The following is an 18,944-nucleotide window of genomic DNA, read 5'->3' on the forward strand; positions in this document are numbered from 1 at the left end:
TGAAACGTCACAAACTTAGACCTAAGAGTACTAAAAAAAAAAAGGGATTTTCAAAGAGTTTGTGTTTTCCGTTGAAATCTCCAACTGGGAACTTCCCACTTCAACTGGAACGCAGTACTGGTCCAAGGTAAAAGGAGGGAAATACACACGAACTCACAGTATTTGGTTTTTCTTTCCGATTCTCTCCCTGGAATGAAAATGGGACTCGTTAGTTGACCCAGTGTGCATGTTCTTGGTGCCTGGGACCGCTAGAACCCACATAGACACAAGGAGAACATGAGAACAGGACCCAGCCAGCACGGAACCTTCTTCTTCTGTGGTGACACGACTAACCACTGTACCCCCCCTCCCCCCTCCAGAAAAAAAAATCCAATACCAAATAAAGTGGTGTTTCCTGTTTTTCCCACCAACATTCTGTAACACCACAATTCTGATTCTGGTTGATAAGACTTTGCCTGATGAAGAAAATAATGCATTACCACAGTAAAAGCCTTAATGCTAGCTGTGCTGCTAGCACAGCTAGCGCAGCTAAATCCAAACCGGTAGCTGGTATCATGACTGAAACGATACGAACGCAAACACGGCCTCACACAATCAGCCTGCTTTATGTTTATTACACCCCCTTTTTTTTAAATAGCAGGACTACAAATATGGAGGTTGAGGTTTTCAGGCGGTTCAGGGCTCATTCAGGGGCCTAAGATGTTACCGGAGGAACCAAGACCCCCTGATATTAGTGTTCAAACGTGCGTGAATAATCAGTTACAAAACACATGTGGAAAAACTTTGTGAACTAAAAAAAAACCCCACCCATACATGTTCACCAAAGTGGATACAAACAAAAAATGAATCTGCTAATTAGCATTCAGAGCCTCGGGGAAGGGAAAAAAATTCACCAACTGTATTTTCAGTGTAATAATGAAGTCATTAACCAATAAAAAAAAGAAGATAGAACACAAAATACACACATTTAAGGATAAACTTGACTGATTCCAGTATTATTATTATCATTATTAGTAGTAGTAGTCGTAGCAGTAGAATGTATCATGATAATATTGATTTAGGGAATTCTTAAGAATCTTTTCATTCGACTTCTGCTCAGAACTCGAGTAGAACCGACCTCTCATGAGGGTTAGAACACACGTTCCCGTGTCTGACTTTATTTCTTAACTTGCTGCTGTAGTAATACTTGCTTAGGTACACTATTCACTATATAGTTTTTTTTTTTAATATTTAAGGTACTTGCATCACCTTAAAGTTCAAAATTAACAGTAATTCTTAACTGTCACTTCCATGCAGCACATAACGGGATATTTAATTCCAGGGGCAGTGACGCCCTCTTGGGGTGAATTTGGAAGCAACGCCTAAACTGGTGGGCGGGTCTTTCCTCTCGCTCCTCTCCAATTGGTTGTCTGCTGCGTCACCGACGAGTAATGGGTTTTCAGTTTATTTGGGTGTACTGAATCACTGGATTCCGTTCGGGAAAATGATTCGTTTAAAAGATTTGTTCACCGAATCGTTCGCAGATCAGTCGCTGAGCTGAAGCATAGTAGCATGTTTGCATTTGTAAATACAACTCTTGTAAGGGACATACACTTTAATTTAGTCTAGTTATACGTTGTTGACTCAGAGGATGAGATTTTTTTTTAAATTGTGAAAAAACACAGGGGACAAAATGTTCATTTTCTGTTTGTCCAAAGTGTTTTGTTTCTTTGTTTTGTGGTTCTAAACTGTGTCTGTCTCTGCGGTAGGGGAAGGTTTGGGATGTGCAGAAGTAATGGCAGCCATGTTGGAACTGGATGGCTCCGTAACAGGTCAGAATTTCTTTTTCAGGTTCTTAATATTCTCTGTCAGAATTATTGAGTTGACAGGCAGCATGACAGATGAGATAAGAGTCAAGATTCTGAGATGCCAACTGGGGTGGCAGTGAAGATGACAAATAGGATGACAGTCAAGATTCTGAGATGTCGACTGGGATGACAGTAAGAATGGCAGATGAGATGACAGTCGGGATTCTGTGTTGTCGACTGACATGACAGTGAGGATGACAGAGGAAGTGACAGTGAGGATTCTGAGGTGTCCACTTAGATAACAATCAGTATTACTGAGGAGTTGATGGTCGGGATGACAGTTGTGATTGTTATGAGTTGTCACCTGACATGACAGTGAGGATGACGCTTAAGATGACAGTCAAGATGTGATGACAGTCTGAGTCAAACTTTGAACTTTTAGCCCCTTTAGTCCCACAATGCTAGGGTCATATAACATGAACTGCCAGCCGAGTCCCTTGACTCTCGAACTGAGCTCTTTCGTCAACGGATCATTTCAAAAGATTCGCTCATTTGAACGAGTCGTCGAGAAGAGCGACAGCACTGTCAGTCAACGCACTTCCTACAGGTCGGACGTATGGGACATGACGTAACAACTGTTCACTTATCGGAAGTTAGCACCGTGTACCCGAACAGCTTCACCCAGTCCTGGTCCCGAGGAGAGATTTGAGACGTGTGACAGTTAGTAGAGCTCGACAGAAATGGCGTATCCAGGTTACGGCGGGGTGAGTAAACAGAACCAGGATTTTACGGTGAGAAAAGACCAATCATCTACTGCTAGCCGCTAGCGAAAATGCTAGCCTGGGGCTGCTAGCTCGAGGCTGCAGTTTGAACGGCATTTCCGATTATGGTTATCTCCTCCAAGCAGTGGCGTTACTAGATAATACTAGTAGTAGTGACTTCGAGAAGCCCAGGAACGTGAAGGCTAATAATTAGCCATGTCAGCCGAGCACTAGCAAACCCAGTAACACCCGGGGTTGGTAGGAATTCACCTCCTAATCTTTGTCTTCCGGGACGAGCGTGGAGCAGAAGTAGCGAGCTAAACGCACCTCGAGCCCAACCTCAAATTTATTAGCCACCCTCATTAAGTGGAGTTCAACCTTTTGTTCAAGGAGGGCCACCTGTTTGAAAGAGCAGTTCCTATTCCAAGTAATCCCAAATTATACCGATGGGTAATAATAATAATCTGGTAATCTGCCCTACAGCCTGGAGCTGTGGAATCAGTAACGCTGGTCCAGAGCTGTCATCCAGGATGAACTTTGTAGCTCCGATCGTAAAGAATCTGGATGCATTTTTCAAAACTCAGTACTGTTTGAAGAGATTAGGGTTAGAATAGCGTTTCTCTACATTCGAGGGCCGTGGAGGGAGTGCTTAAGGTCACACCCACGTCAAGTTCAAGTTCTTTTGTGTAGTTCTTACTTCTGCTGTCAGTCTTGTACGCAGTATTTGTGTTGTATTCAAAGTGGAAGTGGTAAGTTTCCCAACACGTGTCAGGTGCTGCGGTGACACGCCCTCCTCGCCACCGCAGCACCTGATCCCGTCAAAAACAACTTGTTTCACTGTCGAGATCCGTTAAAAAGCTCAAATCGGGAAGCTTCTCATTCAAGTTGACCTTTTAAAAATGCAAAAAAAAAATAAAAAAATAAAAAAATCCAGTAATCAGAAATATAAAAAAAAAAAAAACTTTAAAGAAGATGTAAATTTTCCCTTCAGTGTGAAGTGTTTGTGTATTTCTTGAAGTGTTTGTGTATTTCTTGAAGTATCAGTAACAACTCAGAGCTGCACAGTCATAGTTTTAGAAGTTTTATGTCGTCGGCCAAAAGTTTGACTCCTTCTCTTCAGTACGGGGGTTCGATGCCGGGAATGCCAGCCCAAGGGATGCCACCACAAGGAATGCCCGGGGGTCCCATGGGCGGCCCCATGCATGGACACATGGGCGGTCCGATGGGAGGCGCGCCCCCCCAGGGAGGGTACGTCCCGTACGGCGGCGGCTATCCGGGCACGTTCGGAGCTCCGCCTCCGGCCGCCAACGATCCGATGTGGGGTTGCTTTACAGCCATAGCAGGACAGGTAAGAGAGCGGGAACGCCACTGCTGACTCAGCGGAATTACACCGACGTACACAACTGTCACTTCCCTCTGCGCAGGACGGAGAGATCGACGCGGAGGAGCTCCAGAGGTGTTTGACTCAGTCCGGCTTCACGGGAAACTACGCGCGTGAGTCGATGTTCAGCCGCGTTCGCAGAATGCCGCATCCCCACGTGTTTTATGTATTTATTAAAGAAATGGATCCTGCAAGTGCGGAGTCCGTCTTCTTTGTCAGTCTCTGAAAGATCCAGAACGCCGTCGCCTGGCGTGTAGCGTCACGTCTCGCTTTATTACTGTCAATCTGTGCTGTTTCCATAACGACCTGGAAGGTTCTTTACCTCCAGATATGATGCAGGCAAGTCCAAACACGACTAACGTCTCGCTTCTCCTCCGCCCTCCGTGAACCCCCCCCCCCACCCCGGTGTCCCGGTTGCAGCCTTCAGCCTGGAGACGTGCAGGATCATGATCGCGATGCTGGACGTATCCTTTGTGATGACATCAGGGGTTCTGTCAGTACGGCGTGTGACGGGGGAGCTCCCTGCACTTTTCCACGCCTGCTAGTTCTTCAGATAAAGAGTTGGTGAACCTCGGCTCACCCTGGACGGGGGAGGGGTTTGTAGACGTGGTGAAGAATCAAAATGTACCACAAGTTAGTTTCCTGCTTCAGAAGCATGTCTGAGTTACGCAAGTGTACTAGTATTTAAGTGTGTACACGTGTGTGTACGTGAAGTATCCGACTCCCCCGGTGTTGACCTTTGACCCGGCCTCCTCAGAGGGACTACACTGGGAAGATGGGCTTCAATGAGTTCAAGGAGCTCTTCACGGCCCTGAACGGCTGGAAGCAGAACTTCATGATGTTCGACCAGGACCGGAGCGGAACGGTGGAACCTCACGAGATGAACCAGGCCATCAACGCCATGGGTGGGACGCCGCGTTCTCCCGGAGGGTCAGGTATACCCACTCGTCCCTGTCGTCAAAGCCTCACGTGTGTGTTTTCTCCTTAAACCAGGCTACCGCATCAGTCCTCAGGCCCTGAACACCATCATCAAGCGCTACAACAAAGCCGGAAGGATCTACTTCGACGACTACGTGGCGTGCTGCGTCAAACTGCGAGCTCTCACAGGTACGAAGAACCGCTCGGGTCGGTCCGCGCACGCACGCGTCTTGAACCTGCGGGCGAGTGAGCCGTAACCTCTCCTCCTCCGTCTTCCAGATAACTTCAGGAGGAGAGACACCATGCAGCAGGGCTCCGTCAACTTCCAGTACGATGACGTGAGTCCACACGCCACCTCACGTGCGCCCAGAGAAGTCAACCTCACTGACGTGTCAGAGGCTACTGGTTTATGCTAACTTAATGTGGGAGTGTGAAGGCAGTGAACACGTTAGCTTGCGTATACTGGGCAATTAGCATATTAGCTTTTATTAGCATAGCCTGTATATTAGCATATCAGCACCTGCTGGGCTGATGTGGACGACGTCAGAGTGGTTTTGAGGCTACCAGGCCATCGACTTTATTTTCCTAATCTTTTTAATGTCATGGCCGATATCTGATTGTGAGTCACCCTTGAAGTGGGAATGTTTTTGAGCTAAAATATACAACTGGATAATTTTAGGCCGAAATCTTGTGAAATTTAGAACCAAATGTTATTTTTGTCAGTTACGTCCAATGCGCGTGCAATCCGGTGCGTCCAACATCCTCTTAAAACCTCCCAGCGGATTCATCAAAATGAAAATGGCCACAACCGAAGTTAAAACCGACACATTCCGAAGACTGAATGTCTGAAACAGGAAGTTATGCCGTTTCATGCTAGTTATGCTAACTGCCTCACTGTGGTCATTTTAATGTGCAACTATGAGTCACAGCGTCCCTCCCTCAGAACGAATAACGGCTCTAAAAGTTCTCCCGCCCGTCCGATTAGCCGCGAGGTTCTGCCAGCGCAGCTAACGTGCTAACGTTTTGTGTCCTCCGCCAACAGTTCATCCTGTGCACAATGGCCATCTAAGTGCCGACGGGGTCACGACCTTTAACGAACCAGTGGTTGGTGGCGGGTTGTGGCCTCCCGCCTCAGAGGACAGCGAAGAGAAGCCACCTGAGCCGAGACGAACTCCGACTCTCTCTCTCTGTCTCTGTCTCTGTCTCCTCCTCCATTCCCAGACCGACAGGTTCAGGTTTATAACGTGCAGTTTTTAATGAAAGAGGCGTCGGTTTATTTTCAGCTGTCATTTTTTTTTTTTTTTTTTTAGTTGTTGTTGTTGTTGTTGTTGGAGGAAGTCGCTTGTGATGTCGCCATCCCTCCGAGCGGCAGGCTCTGCTGCCACGCCCTCGCTCACAGACGCAGTATTAAAAAAAGCCTCCGCTATAACCTGCACCTGTCTCCACACCCTCCCCCACAGAAGAAGGAACGCCAGAACGTTTCCCCTCTGACACGCCGACCCAGCGGGCTTCTAACCATGCAGATATTAGCTTAGAATCCGAGTGCCAACAAGTTTGCGCTGACATTTTCAATCAAAAGCATCGTATTCAGATTTTGTGCCATTTTTAATCCCTGAATGTATAATCTATATATTGAAACCACTGAGATATATATATATATAAACATATATATAGATTAAAAAAACTTGATACTAACGGAGGAGTTCATGTTAGCTTCTTAGCATTCACCTCAGTTTTTGATTCGTTAGCTCAACACAAGTGCATTATTTGACGGATTGCGTGCAGATTGGCTCCACGGTCGGCGAGCGGAGCGATCAGCACGCCAGTGTTAATGCAGCTAAGTTTTTGTTGTTGTTGTTGTTGTTGTTGTTGTTGTGTTTTTTTTTTGTTTTTTTTTTGGGTCCAAAACCCAGATTCGCTATTTGTAAGTTGACACATTACCGCCGTTCTAGATCATATTTTGTTACTCACAATAAACACTTTTCAATCGTTATGCATTCTGTTTATTCATTTGTACAGTTGCGCTTCTTTTTGTCGTGGTCAAGGCTATTTACACAATATAGTTCATTTTCTTTAAATAGAATTAACAATGGAAACATTCAAATTAGCTGTTTAGTGTTGCATTGTATAAAATACAGTGGCAAACATTTAAAAAAATGCATAAAAACAACTGTGAACAGCACTCGATTTTTCAAAAGTGACATTTAATAATCCGGTACAGCAAGTTGTTGTTTTTTGTTGTTGTTGTTGTTGTTTTTGTCCTAATCTCTGTGCAAAAGTTTGCGAATCCCACCAAAGTTTTGAAGCAGGTTCAACTTTTCCCACGTCTGGGCTTCGAGTTTCAGCAACTTTTGTTCTACGTCTGCAATCGAGAAAAGAATAGGAATTCAAAAAAAAACCAAAAACATCGACATCCGTGCAGCTGCTGCTTCCCTCCAGAAAATTCGGTTAAAAAGCTCGGGGGTGGGGGTTTGAATCTTCAGATTTCGACTGTGTGGGATCAAAAGGGGGGAGCTGTGAACTCAACATCAAAGACGCAGGATGGGAAGCCTGAACCGCTGAGTCTTGCTTGCTACATGGAGACGCTCCGACGCCGTGCTCCTCCTCCGTCAGCAGGTCAGTCCCACGCCGGGGGGGGGGGGGGGGGTTTAAAACGAACACACACACAACAACAAACAAAAATAAAACACGTAGAAAAATAAAAGGCAAATTTCAAATTAAATTTTTGTTTTGTTTTGTTAGAAAAATAAGTCTCCCCGTTCCTTCTCTCTGGATGTGCTGTCGTTGCCGCATGAGCACGTCAGCTGACTGACGACCCCCCCCCCCCCACCCCGCCCTTTTTATTTTTATTATTATTTCCAAGTGCAGTCTCCATGCAGTACATGAGCTCATGTATGTGTCGCGTCATCATGCAATGACCCGAAGAATAAACTAAGAAGTACATTTACGTGTACGCTGGGGGCGGCGGCGGCGGCGGGGGGGTGAAGGCTCGCGCGGGCCGACCAAGCTAAGGCTACTAACGGCTGCCCCGCACACGAGCTCGCGCTTTACTAACCGTGGGATTAATGAAAGATTATGGAAGATCTCAAGCATGCGTGTACATCCCCCCCCCCCCGATCATAGCACGACGCCTCTGTCGTCTCATGGGTCCGTGGGAACCTCCCACTGGTGTTTCTTTTAAACTCATGTGACTTGTACACCAAGTTGTGTTACACGAGCGTGTGGACCTCAGCTGCCCCGGCTTGTCATTATTGCTCTCAAAGACCGTCCAAGTCTCGTACTACAGAACGTCCAGACCGTCTCCTGTACGACCGCGCTCAGTAGTCGTTGTCTTTTTTGTCTTTTGTTTTAACTTTGAATGGTTCCACTGGTTTGGCAATGCGGTTTCCAGTAGGCACGCTAATAACACGCAAGCTAGCAGGCGACGCAGGGCGGCCGTTGAGCTGCTGCTGATGCTGCCGGAGGGGTGGGGCTGTGGGATCCAGAAATACCTCACATAAGAGTTTCAAGTAGCTTTGTGAAGAGTAAATGAGACTTGGTAGCTACAGTCATCGTTGATGTGTGTGTGTGTGTGTGTGTGTGTGTGTGTGTGTGTGTGTGTGTGTGTGTAGAACATGCCAGAGGGGGGAAAAAGCCAAACCAACCCAAAGAAGGAGCATGAAAACATGCATATCTCTTAGAAAAAGCACATTGGGTGCCTTTGTGTTGCTGGCAGTGTTCTATTTGAAGTATATGTACACAGTAGGTGATGACTTTACAGTATGATCATTATATAGCGTATAAATACTCTGTATAAATAGTGGTAACATGTCTAAATCACATACTCGGAAGTGTCGGAGCGTTTCTGAAAAGGAATGGAAGAAAGTCTACAGTTTGTTTTTTTTCCTTTTGCATATTCAGTCTGTTTCTTTAGACCCTGAGTCAAGCTTGAGAAAGACCTTCAGTCAATGTTGGAGGGGGGGGGGTTTGGGGTCTACTTTCCAGGAAGCCCCGGGTCAGAAACTGGCCTGTGGAGTCCCAACATTCCTGAGCTGCTGCCGGGGACATCAGGGAGCGAGGCCTGTCGGCCTGATGGGAGCCTTGGTGGCTGTTGGTGGTGCTGTTCCTCTACAGAGTCCAGGTCCTGTGTTTCTATGTGGTTCTGTTCAGGTTCAGGTTCTGGTTCTGGTTCCATCTGTCCAGCAAAGTCCCCATCTGTCAGAGTCTCTGTGCAGAGGAGCGGGGAGGAGGTTTCTTTGGATTTGTTCGGGGTCTTGTCTGGGCTCTGAGGGAGAATAAAGAGCGTTAACTGATGAGCAGTGAAGTTCTTCGAAGCGCGTTTACCGTAAGTATCTGTTTAGACGGGCTCAGAAAAGTAAGCTGCCCCTACAAGTCAGTAGCTACCTGGGGCCGAGGCGGTGCCGGACCAAGGCTGAGATCGGTCTGGACAGCAGACATGGGTTGCACCCGGATGGCTGGCCTCTGGTACTCAGGGCTGGAGCTGACGGTGCTGTAGGCGGGGGGTCCGGTGGCGGCGGTCTGCCTCTGGAGGAGCTGCAGGATGGCTTGGATGTCCGCTGTCATCTGAGACTCCAGTCTGAAGGCCAAAGATGGACAAGGGCGAGAATTAACGGACATTTTTGTAGTTTTTCATGTTTGATGGAGCTGGTCGGAGGTTGTTTGAACCAGCAGCGACCACTAGGGGGAGGCATTAACCTGATAGAGGGAGCATGTGGGCCACACAGGTGCCTGGATTCCATTTGAAACGACTACTTCTGTGCAGGCAGGGATGGCGTCCCAGATACTGCAAAGTCATCCCCTCTTCCAGCACAGAGCTCCATCAGAACGAACAATAATCTTGTCGTGTCTTAAATGTTTTGCAGCATTCTAAACAAAGAGGCGTCCCCCTGTAAACGAGTGCTCCAAGTCAACGTCTGGGTCCCAGTTGCTGCTCAGAGTTCCGTCTCGGCTGGATGTTTGTTTGTTTTTGTTTGTTTTTTTAACTGAAATCTTGCCAAAGAAAAGTCCTAAAGCAGGAGAAGAGAGTGTGCACAGCTCACGAGTGAGTTCGGTGTTTCTGGACACAAAAATACCTGCAATGAGTCATCAGCTAATGCAGCGTTTTACCTCAGAGGGGGCGTGGCTACGACAGGGACTCACCTCAGACAAACAGAGAGGAAGCTGATTTCTCTCCCTGCAGGCTGAGAACACAAACACTTGGGGCCTGTTGGTGTAAAATCGGAACGTTCCGCCATGGAGGACGTGACCGCTGCTTCGCAGTCTCACCCCAACCTGTCCTGATGGATTTCCTCACACTTTTTTATTTTTAAAACCCACAATTCTGCAACTTCACCATGACGTCCACCATCCCGAACCCCCCCCCCCCCCCCCCCCCCCCCGTTGACGTCAGCAGACGCCGCCATGCGTCTGAACGCTATAAATAGACGGCAGCTGAATGTCTGCAGCCCAGCTGACAATCACACACTGGGGTTCACATCTGTTACTACGGGAAAGGTACTAGTACCACTCTGGGAAAGTACTCTGTCTTTGTTGCATGTTCTATGTCTCTGTTTATGTCGTTTTAATGCTTTTATGGCTGGACTTAAGTTAGAGCCAGGACACGCTAGGCTTAGCTCAGCTTAATTTAGCCTACAACTGCTAGCTTAGCTCAGTTGGGGAGTAAAAAAAGGCCACTGCCAGGCTCCATCTTTCCTCAAAAACCCTAATAAAGCCAGTCATTCGGATGTTTTCTCCAAGTATTGATATATCAATAATATCAATAATCAATCAATCAATGATTAGTAATGTTCCAGTTCCAGTCATGATGCTAAGCTAAGCTAACGTACACCAGCTCTCGAGTCATCCAGGTCATGGAAGTTTAGTCAAATGTAGAATATTTTCCTTGAATGAAGAGTTAATGTACAGATCACATTTTATCAATGAGGCCTCCTTTTCCTGTTTTTTGTGTGTGTGTCACATGACCAGCGTGCTAACCCTTGCACACCTGTTGAGGTGCTGCTGCAGCAGGTCCAGCCGTTGCTCCACCTCTCCGTAGGTGAGGTCTGTGTCGCTGTCGTCCTCCCCGGCCGGCGCCTCTCGACACTGAGGCGACTCCTCCACGCCCTCGCTGGGATGTTGACGCATCCATTCGTCTGTGTGGAGATCTGCTGGGAGGGGAGGGTGTGCAAACAAGCGTGAGCACACACACACGCACACACACACACACACACACACACACACACACACACACACACACACAGGGTAAATGATCTGTTTTATTAGAAGAGTGCCTCAGGAGAGCAATCTTCCTGTGTGGTGTTTTCTCATCATTTAGCTTTACTAAGCTCAGTTTACCACCTAGTGAATCCAAAGAGCCACACTGGTGAGGAAAACACACACACACACACACCAAACACACACACACACACGTATATCCGTGAACCCGCTCGACTGACACACTGGAAGTTCTAGGTCTACTTCTGGAGCCCAGCCGCTGGGTCTTCCAGCTCACCTTCCTCCGCCTGAGCGGATGGGAGAGACGATGAAACCACACGTGACCAAAGACGTGACCCGACTCACCAGATCCACTCGTGTCTACGCTTTAACTCGGGCTTTCCTGTCAATCCTTTATTTAGCGGTGACCTACGATCAAAGGGGGTCGACCCCGGTTGCTGAGTCTAATCCTCTTACATTTTATTACTGAATGGGTTTTAGGTTTCACCATGATGGCACATAATCCTTGTTTAGAAATTTAATAGGTGTGACATTCCCTCTTCGGGGGCTTAGGGATTTTTGGGTTTTTCTAAATTAACTTCTGAGCCAATTACCATTCCGGAGGTAAACTTAGAGGACAGGCTCACAGTTTAGCTCATTATAGAGGATAATGAAACATGTCGCACGGGTTGTTTTTAATGTCGTACATTCAGGAGGAAACAGAAGGAAGCCCAGGTTTGTGGGTGTGTCCGTTCTCGTCACCTGTATACGCCTGGTTCTCCGCGTTCTCTCCAGCCGCTGCATCTGGAGAACTGTGCCCCAGGCCCAGGGTGTGATCCCGGACCACCGGGTAGCCCAGCACGCCCGAACACAACGGCCTCTGCTCTTCTTCCTCTTCCTCCTCCTCTTCCTCCTCCTCCTCTTCCTCCTCCTCGTCCTCGGCGGACTCCGTCCTCTCCTCGGCTGATGAGGGGGCGTAGATCCGTCTCCCCTGCCTGGAGTCGCAGTATGTGGCCACCGGCTCTTTGTTGTGGGAGCCTAGAGGGAGGGATGAGCAGATCTGCTGGGAGAGCACGACTTCCCTGCTAATGCTTCCTTTGGGGGATGTTTTCGGCTGCTTTGTTATCTCTGACAACAGGTACTTTAGGGTTGACGTGAGGACAAACTCATTCAGCCTTTTACTCTCCAAATATACCAGTAAATTCCTCCTGGTGCTCCTCACTTGACACCGATCTGATGGCCCAGGCAGGGCGTGCTGGCCCGTGGGCCCTGAGAGGGACTCGACAGGTTCGCTGGCCACTATATTGAGATGGCCTGTAACCATGGCGACCAATTAGGTCTGCCTGGATCGCAGCCAAACCCCGGAGCGCTGCCGGCGTGGGGGGGGGGGGGTCTGATCTGAAGTCTCGCGGCCGGTCAGAGCTGGGTGACAACACCTGAGCGCCGCGTTTATTTCGACAGCTCCGCGGACGCTCGAAAAGCTACAAAAGTTCATGGAAACATCCAAATTCAAATGCGACGAGACTCCTCCCACCATTTAGGCGTCGCGTCTTTTGCTGCTCACCACAATCTCGGTGCGCTCTTCGGGAGCCATGGCGGGGAGCCGTTTCTGTCGGATTCACGGCTGTAATGTGATTAAGCGGGGAGAATCTCCTCCTGATGAATTCCCACAAACCTACATTGTGTTAAAATGCCTCGTCTCTGCTAATGCACTCACTGGCATCCTGAGTCACGCGACGCCTGAGCAAATGACTATGATAATCATAATAATAGTAACAATAATAATAATTTGGGATATTAAAGAGCATTCACTTAGGAGAGAGAGAGAGAGGAGACGGACCTGTGGAGGACTTCCGTTTGTACGATACTCTTCTTCGACACGCCGCTGCGACACCACCGACGGTAGAATCACTCGCTTGCGGGTACAGCGTCTGTGAAAACATCAACGAAAAAAATAAAGGAAAAGAAATGAATGAGGCCTTTAGACTCAAGAGTCACGTCTGCTGCCGTTCCACGTGTAAAAAAAATAGTTTCTTTCCTTTTCCAGACAGAAAAAGCACATTCCCACAAGAAAAAAATGTCTGAATCGGGCATCAGGCTTTCATTCCCACAGCCACAGAGAGACGGACGCACAGAAGAGAATGAATAACGTCGATCATGTGACTCAAACCGACCTTTGCGTTTTCATCCCGGAGGTCAAAGGTCAGCTCCAGGTTCGTGAGAAAATGATCGGCGAACTCTGGGTACATGTCCAGAACCTCCAGAATCTCCTCGCGCTGGATCGTGTGCAGGTCGCAGTAGCTCAGCACCCGCACGTCGGCGCAGGATTTCCCCGGTTTGGCGTAGAGGTGGATCATCTCTCCGAAGATGTCGTTCTTGCCTTGAGAAGAAAACACGTGGGGGGGGGGGGGGGGGGGTGAGAGCAGTGTGTGTTGACCTATAAAGGAGTCAGGCTGCATGGAATAAACAAGGAGGCTAAAGGGCGTCGCAGTCGTCTAAAAGAAAGAATTTAAAGCCACCAATCCCTTCCTTACTCTTCTATCTCGCCGCTGGCGGGACTTTCCCCCTGGACGATACAGACAATAAACTCATCCTTCATGAAATCTTATCGACCGCCTATGAATGCGGGTGATCCAATCTGAGGTGCACGTGGAGCGCAGAAACGTTGCCCGATGAACTGAATATTCATGAGGAATACCACGGATCACGGTTGAGAACGTGTAGGATTCCCTCTCATTCGACCTGGAGCTCGTACGCGGAGGGCGTGTCAGGCAGATGGGGGAGTGTTACACCTTTGGAACTTTTTTAGCCCCTAATTTTAGTCTTACAGGCAGGAAGCAAAGCCTGATGACTATTTTTAACTGTGGTATTACTACGGTAGAAACACCATGTATTGTTTAAATGATTACATTTAATTTTTTTTAACCTTTCCGACGTGAACTTTGACCTTTCTCAGAATTCCATGATGAAATGTGAAGAGAATGAGCGCGGCGGCGTTGGAAAAACAAAAGGGGGTAATCAGCGGTTCCGGTATATGCTGAGTCGTGTGTAAGCTCAGCTTCATCCAGAGCCTCTTGCTCATTGTGACCTTATTGTGTCACCGTTACCGGCCTGCCTGGAAATAGTCCTTCAAAGAAAAAAAGGAAAAAAAAAAGAAGAAAGAAAGAAAGAGAAGAAGAAAAAACACGGCCGCATAAAAGGCTTCGCTGAGTACACCTGCTGGCTGCCGGGGTGAGAGAGAGCCGAGAGAGAGACCAGAGAAAGGAGATGAGACATTTAGCGCGATTACATTTGGACGCCGTTGAAAACGCCACGCAGCTCCCGTCATGGAGCACTCCTTCACACCTTTCTCCTGCTCCCTTGAATTCCTAAATCTACCCCTCGCCCCCTCCCGCCGCTTTCCTTCCCCTCCGCCCACGTGCTCGTCCCTCCCCGCCATCTATCTCTATTTAAAAGCAATCACGCTCTGTTTTTTGTGTGGTTTTTTTACACATCCTCCTCTTATCCCACCGGGTGTCCTCCCCCGCTCCTTTTTTCTGTCCTCTTCCTTCATCATGAGGCACAAGTGCGAGGCGGCAGCAATGTTCTTTGAAGTAAGTTATTAGAACGTGCCCAGTAGGGATCTCAGCTGCTAACCCAGCCGTATCGCAGCAGAGCGGAGCCATCTTCATTTAGCTGGCCCACACGTGTGTCTTCCCTAATGGAGGTGAGCTCAGGCAAAGCTAATCAGGTAGGAACGATAAGACCATCATTCTCCCCGGACCGGGGACGGTTTCGGCTCGGAATTCATCAGATGAAGAAGAAAACCAAACTACAGCACGCAAGCAGCCAACTTTACAGGGCCAGGAATGCTAACAGAGCTAGCTTCGCCAGGTTATCCAGCAGCTAGTAACGACTTAACTCATCTCGACGTCGCAGGTTTCAAAAACAAAGCCGCTTAGTTAGACGGATAATTTAAATGGACATCATTTTATGTGATGGCTTCAGTTCGGTGGAGTTTAACCAGATGTTCTTCTCCGTATTAGCAGCTGGGTGCATGTTTTGGCTCCAGTTGCGCGCTCATTGTTCACATTAACGAGGGGCTTTACAGAAACTTAATAATAAACCCTCTTTTTCTCCTGATGTGTCTACAAATAAATTAACATGTCAGCATTGTTGTTTTCTGATTAAAAACAGTCAGTTTTATTATTTTCCCTTGTCTGGCGGCAAACGTCATCTCTTGGTTCAATATGTGAAAAAAAACAAACATCTCCTTGAGAATTACAGATTAGCTGGGAAAATAATCTGCAGATGAGAGGGAATATTTTGTGGCACTATTACTGCATATTTGAAGAGTAGTACTTGCAGTTACTGTACATCGGTGTTTATGTTAGAAAGGCTATAAGTGACCACACAGACATTTTAATCCTGTGTACCAATCACCGGGATAGGCTGCACAAAATTATGGATTTGTTGATGCGCGTCGCTGAAGTCAGTGAAGAAGAACCCAGGTCATCTTGAGCTGATGACCTCCAGATGCTCTTCCAGAGCGAATATTAACGGGGTAGCGAGCGGACTCACCCAGTATGGCCACCACCACGTCATCTTTGAGGATTTCTATCGAGCCGCGTGACACAAAGTAGAGCGCTGTGAGCACATCTCCGCCGTGGACCAGGGTGTCCCCAGGGGGTGCGTGGGTAGTCTTGAACCGCATGGCCAGGGCTCGCAGGCAGCCTTTGGTGGCTCCGTGAAACGCCTTACATCCCTGCAGGAGGTTCTTGTTGAGGTGGAGGCAGATATCCGCCTGCAGGCACTCAGGGAAACCCTTCAGGACCTGAAGGGGGTCACACGGGTCAAAGCAGACACAATCACGGTCAGACATCTTAGAGTTTGTTTTTTTATGTCAGTGCTGCACTTATATGTTTGTTGGGTTTTGATTTGGTGTGTGTGTGTGTGTGTGTGTAGGGGGGTGAAGTTGTGGGTCAAATTGATAAGATTTCCAGAGAAATTTGGTACAATTGCCACTTGTGTTCTTTCCTTCTTCTCAAAACCTCGGCGCAGGAATGGCCTGAGATCTCCTCTACAGAGCTTTAGATGAGAGACCAGACAGAACATTTAGAGATCGAGATGCTGCAGGTTCAATATTTGTTCAGTCTTCTCTCTGGAATGGTTTACAGCTAGCTGGTTAGCTAGTTAGCTAGATATGTAGTTAGGTAGATGGCTAGATAGCTAGTTAGCTAGATATCTAGTTAGGTAGACTTCTACATAGCTAGATGGCTTGATAGCTAGTTAGCTAGATATCTAGTTAGGTAGATGGCCAGATAGCTAGTTAGCTAGATAGTTAGGTAGATGGCTAGATAGTTAGGTAGATAGCTAGATAGTTAGGTAGATAGCTAGATGGCTTGATGGCTAGTTAGCTGCTGTAGATGGCTTGATAGCTAGTTAGCTGCTGTAGATGGCTTGATAGCTAGTTAGCTAGATGGCTTGATACGTTTAGCATCACACACGCCTGTAAAATGGAATTCGTAAGGGAAAGGGCTGTGAGATCTGCTCTGTTTTCAGGTTTTCCAATCCTGATTAACGAAGATCCGCTGTTTACAACCCTACCACACGAGGGGTGGGAGGAGTTACCTCACTGACAGGCAGAAATGTTGAGTTAGTGGCGAAGAAAAACGCCAGGTCTCCTGTTTAGGAATATTTTGTTTTACCCAGATGATGAAGATGGGCCTACGGGCACTACATCTCTCATCTGCAAGCTGTGCAAAAGATGAGCGTCAGTGAAAGACGCGCAAACTACTGATTTATTTGCACACCTGCGGAATTACCGTCCCTCCAAAGCAGCTAATTGAGCTAGCACCGCTAACGTTCCTTGCCACTCCTCGCTAATGGCAGCTTTGGCAGAAAGTGTAAAAGACAAGCACGGTAGCACGAAACGGGACAAGTGCACAACGGCTGTTGAAAGATATTTAGCGAAGACAGCAAAAGCAGAGAAATGGGGTGCTAGTGAGACAGTAAGTTAATTCATGTCGTAATTAAAGATTAACTTGGTTCATTGGTCAAACTACACTTATGATAGTAAGTTAGTTCATATGCATAGCGATCGTGGTAGCCGATTGACTCTCTGATCAATCGGAAACAAGCCTTCAATAAATCAGAACCTCCATTTTTATAAAATGCACTCGTGCTTTAAGCGAAGAGAAGGAACTAAGTTCTATCTTGTCTCGAGGAACCTGACCAATAACTGGAAGATGGGTGCCGATTTTAAACTTGGGCTCTGAAAGTTTTATATGTCGTAAATAGCAAGTGGTGCTGTTGTTGTCATCTTTTATCTTGCACTTTAATTATTTCATACCTTTTGTAACACTGAGGGAGTTGCTTAATATTTGATGGTGACAATAAAGGCATTTTATTCTATTGTAGCATTAAAGTAGGTCAATCTAGCATCTACCCTAGCAGGTTCCAGTATGCATGCATTTTAGGCCTTATCCAAAAAAAAAAAAAATTGCAAATGAGGATAATATGACCTCTTTGAAAAGTGGACTAAATTACACTTACAAGCATGTGCTGCTCTAATATATACAAATTAAGTTATAATACACTTACCCTTCTGGAAAAAGGTAAAGCAAAGACTGACAAAGCAACTGCGCAATGATCCCCGTGAACTGATTGTAAATAAGCACCACATGTTCTCACTAGACCAGACACCAGAGGGCAAGGACAGGGACACATAGGGGACAGTCGAAACAAAAAGAAACGTTGTCGTCTCTTTTTGTCATTTTCACATAAAATACAGGACAATGCGTTGATGACACAGCAAAGAAAGTCTTGCCTGAGATAGTTTATGGGGCTCTTACGGGCCTTTGTTGTTGTTGTCGACGTCGTCGTTGCTCGAAAAGGCAAAGAACTGATCAGTAGATTTGGAAAGGAAAGACTGAACAACATTTGGCAAGCGCAGGTGCCACCGCCAAGCATGCAGCCAAGCCTCCCACCGTGGGAGGGGAAGCCTGGCAGCGCCCGGCGAGGCTGTGCCCACTCTCACAGGCGTGATTCACTCTGTCTCTGGTACCAGATGAATGTCATGGGGTTGTGTTTGAATACACAGATTTCATGCAAAGGGGGGACCTCGGGCAGGCCACATGCACGTCTACCAGTACTAGATTATTACCGTGGCCCACCAGAAACACCTTCTGTGAGGACTAGCATGCATGACTTACAACTGTATAAGATGTGGAATCACAGCAACTGTTGTCTTTTTATTTTTGGCGAATGGTCAGTAAGGTGTCCTTCAGGGGCGTGCACGGTTTGGACAATAATAAAACACTTGTACGTTTACAACCCAGACCGATGATACTGCTGAGCTAAAATCTGCGAGTCGTATCACTGATTCAGAGACAGTAGCTGTGATAACACATGTACCTCCTGCTCTTACCAGAGTGGTGGGATCATTCCATTTGGCATGAGGCAGACATGGAAAAGACAAACTTATATAAGTACCATGAACAGCATTGTGATAAGAAAAGCCACAGTTACTGCATACGGACCCAGCAACTCCGCCTTTCTGTTCATTTGTGGCTGTGACTCAACTCTGCACAGTGTCAATGCGATGAAAACATTATACTATGCTGATGACACAGTGACATCGCCTAACACTGATGTGGTAAGAGCTTCTTTTTTTGGGGGGGGGGGGGGCATGGGGCTTGAGATTGTTAGAACAACAGAAATGATATTCCAAACATCAAAGTCAGACAAATATTATCTATTATCAGGGTCATTTCACAACCTGTTGTCTACATCATGGGGGGGGGGGGGGGGCAGAACTTCCATCATGTGATATGATGGAAGGTTCTAGTACTTTAATCCATCAGAGCTGACTGAGTTGCGTCTGTAGGGTTTTAAGAGCTGCGGTTAACACATTCTCAGATGGAG

The 18,944-nt window shown here is 47.2% G+C and overlaps 2 protein-coding genes across 7 annotated transcripts in view; one reads left to right on the forward strand and one right to left on the reverse strand.

Annotated features, from left to right (window-relative positions):
* Positions 1-2,383: 2,383 nt before the first annotated feature.
* On the forward strand, positions 2,384-6,840 carry LOC147272442 (grancalcin-like). The gene is made up of 8 exons (XM_086218376.1): positions 2,384-2,551; positions 3,669-3,896; positions 3,973-4,042; positions 4,350-4,393; positions 4,687-4,834; positions 4,923-5,036; positions 5,127-5,185; positions 5,890-6,840. The coding sequence occupies exons 1-8, from the start codon at positions 2,528-2,530 to the stop codon at positions 5,914-5,916; spliced, it is 714 nt and encodes a 237-aa protein (XP_086074502.1). The 5' UTR covers positions 2,384-2,527; the 3' UTR covers positions 5,917-6,840.
* The window catches only part of LOC147272443 (voltage-gated inwardly rectifying potassium channel KCNH7-like), a 64,583-nt gene continuing 52,479 nt past the window's right edge, over positions 6,841-18,944 (reverse strand). For 3 of the 6 annotated variants that reach the window (XM_086218258.1, XM_086218182.1, XM_086217939.1), the window contains 7 exons: positions 15,600-15,852; positions 13,214-13,419; positions 12,880-12,970; positions 11,802-12,077; positions 10,831-10,993; positions 9,231-9,423; positions 6,841-9,111 (listed from right to left, as the gene is read on the reverse strand). In XM_086218258.1, the coding sequence (XP_086074384.1) occupies positions 8,821-9,111; positions 9,231-9,423; positions 10,831-10,993; positions 11,802-12,077; positions 12,880-12,970; positions 13,214-13,419; positions 15,600-15,852 (1,473 nt within the window). In that variant the 3' untranslated portion in view covers positions 6,841-8,820. Of the gene's footprint in view, positions 9,112-9,230; positions 9,424-10,830; positions 10,994-11,801; positions 12,078-12,879; positions 12,971-13,213; positions 13,420-15,599; positions 15,855-18,944 lie in introns of all 6 variants that reach the window. The other 3 variants (XM_086218100.1, XM_086218021.1, XM_086217862.1) reach the window with 3 other exon arrangements.

Source organism: Aulostomus chinensis, chromosome 1 (assembly GCF_037954235.1).
Source record: "Aulostomus chinensis isolate RoL2024-O1b breed Wild chromosome 1, RoL_Achi_v1.0, whole genome shotgun sequence".
Taxonomy (NCBI): domain Eukaryota; kingdom Metazoa; phylum Chordata; class Actinopteri; order Syngnathiformes; family Aulostomidae; genus Aulostomus; species Aulostomus chinensis.

Excerpts from the sequence above, each read along its gene's own strand:
- LOC147272442 (XM_086218376.1), top strand. The coding sequence starts at position 2,528 with ATGGCGTATCCAGGTTACGGCGGG. Across the intron at positions 4,394-4,686 it reads TCATGATCGCGATGCTGGAC|AGGGACTACACTGGGAAGAT; the intron begins GTATCCTTTGTG and ends CGGCCTCCTCAG. Across the intron at positions 5,037-5,126 it reads CAAACTGCGAGCTCTCACAG|ATAACTTCAGGAGGAGAGAC; the intron begins GTACGAAGAACC and ends TCCGTCTTCCAG.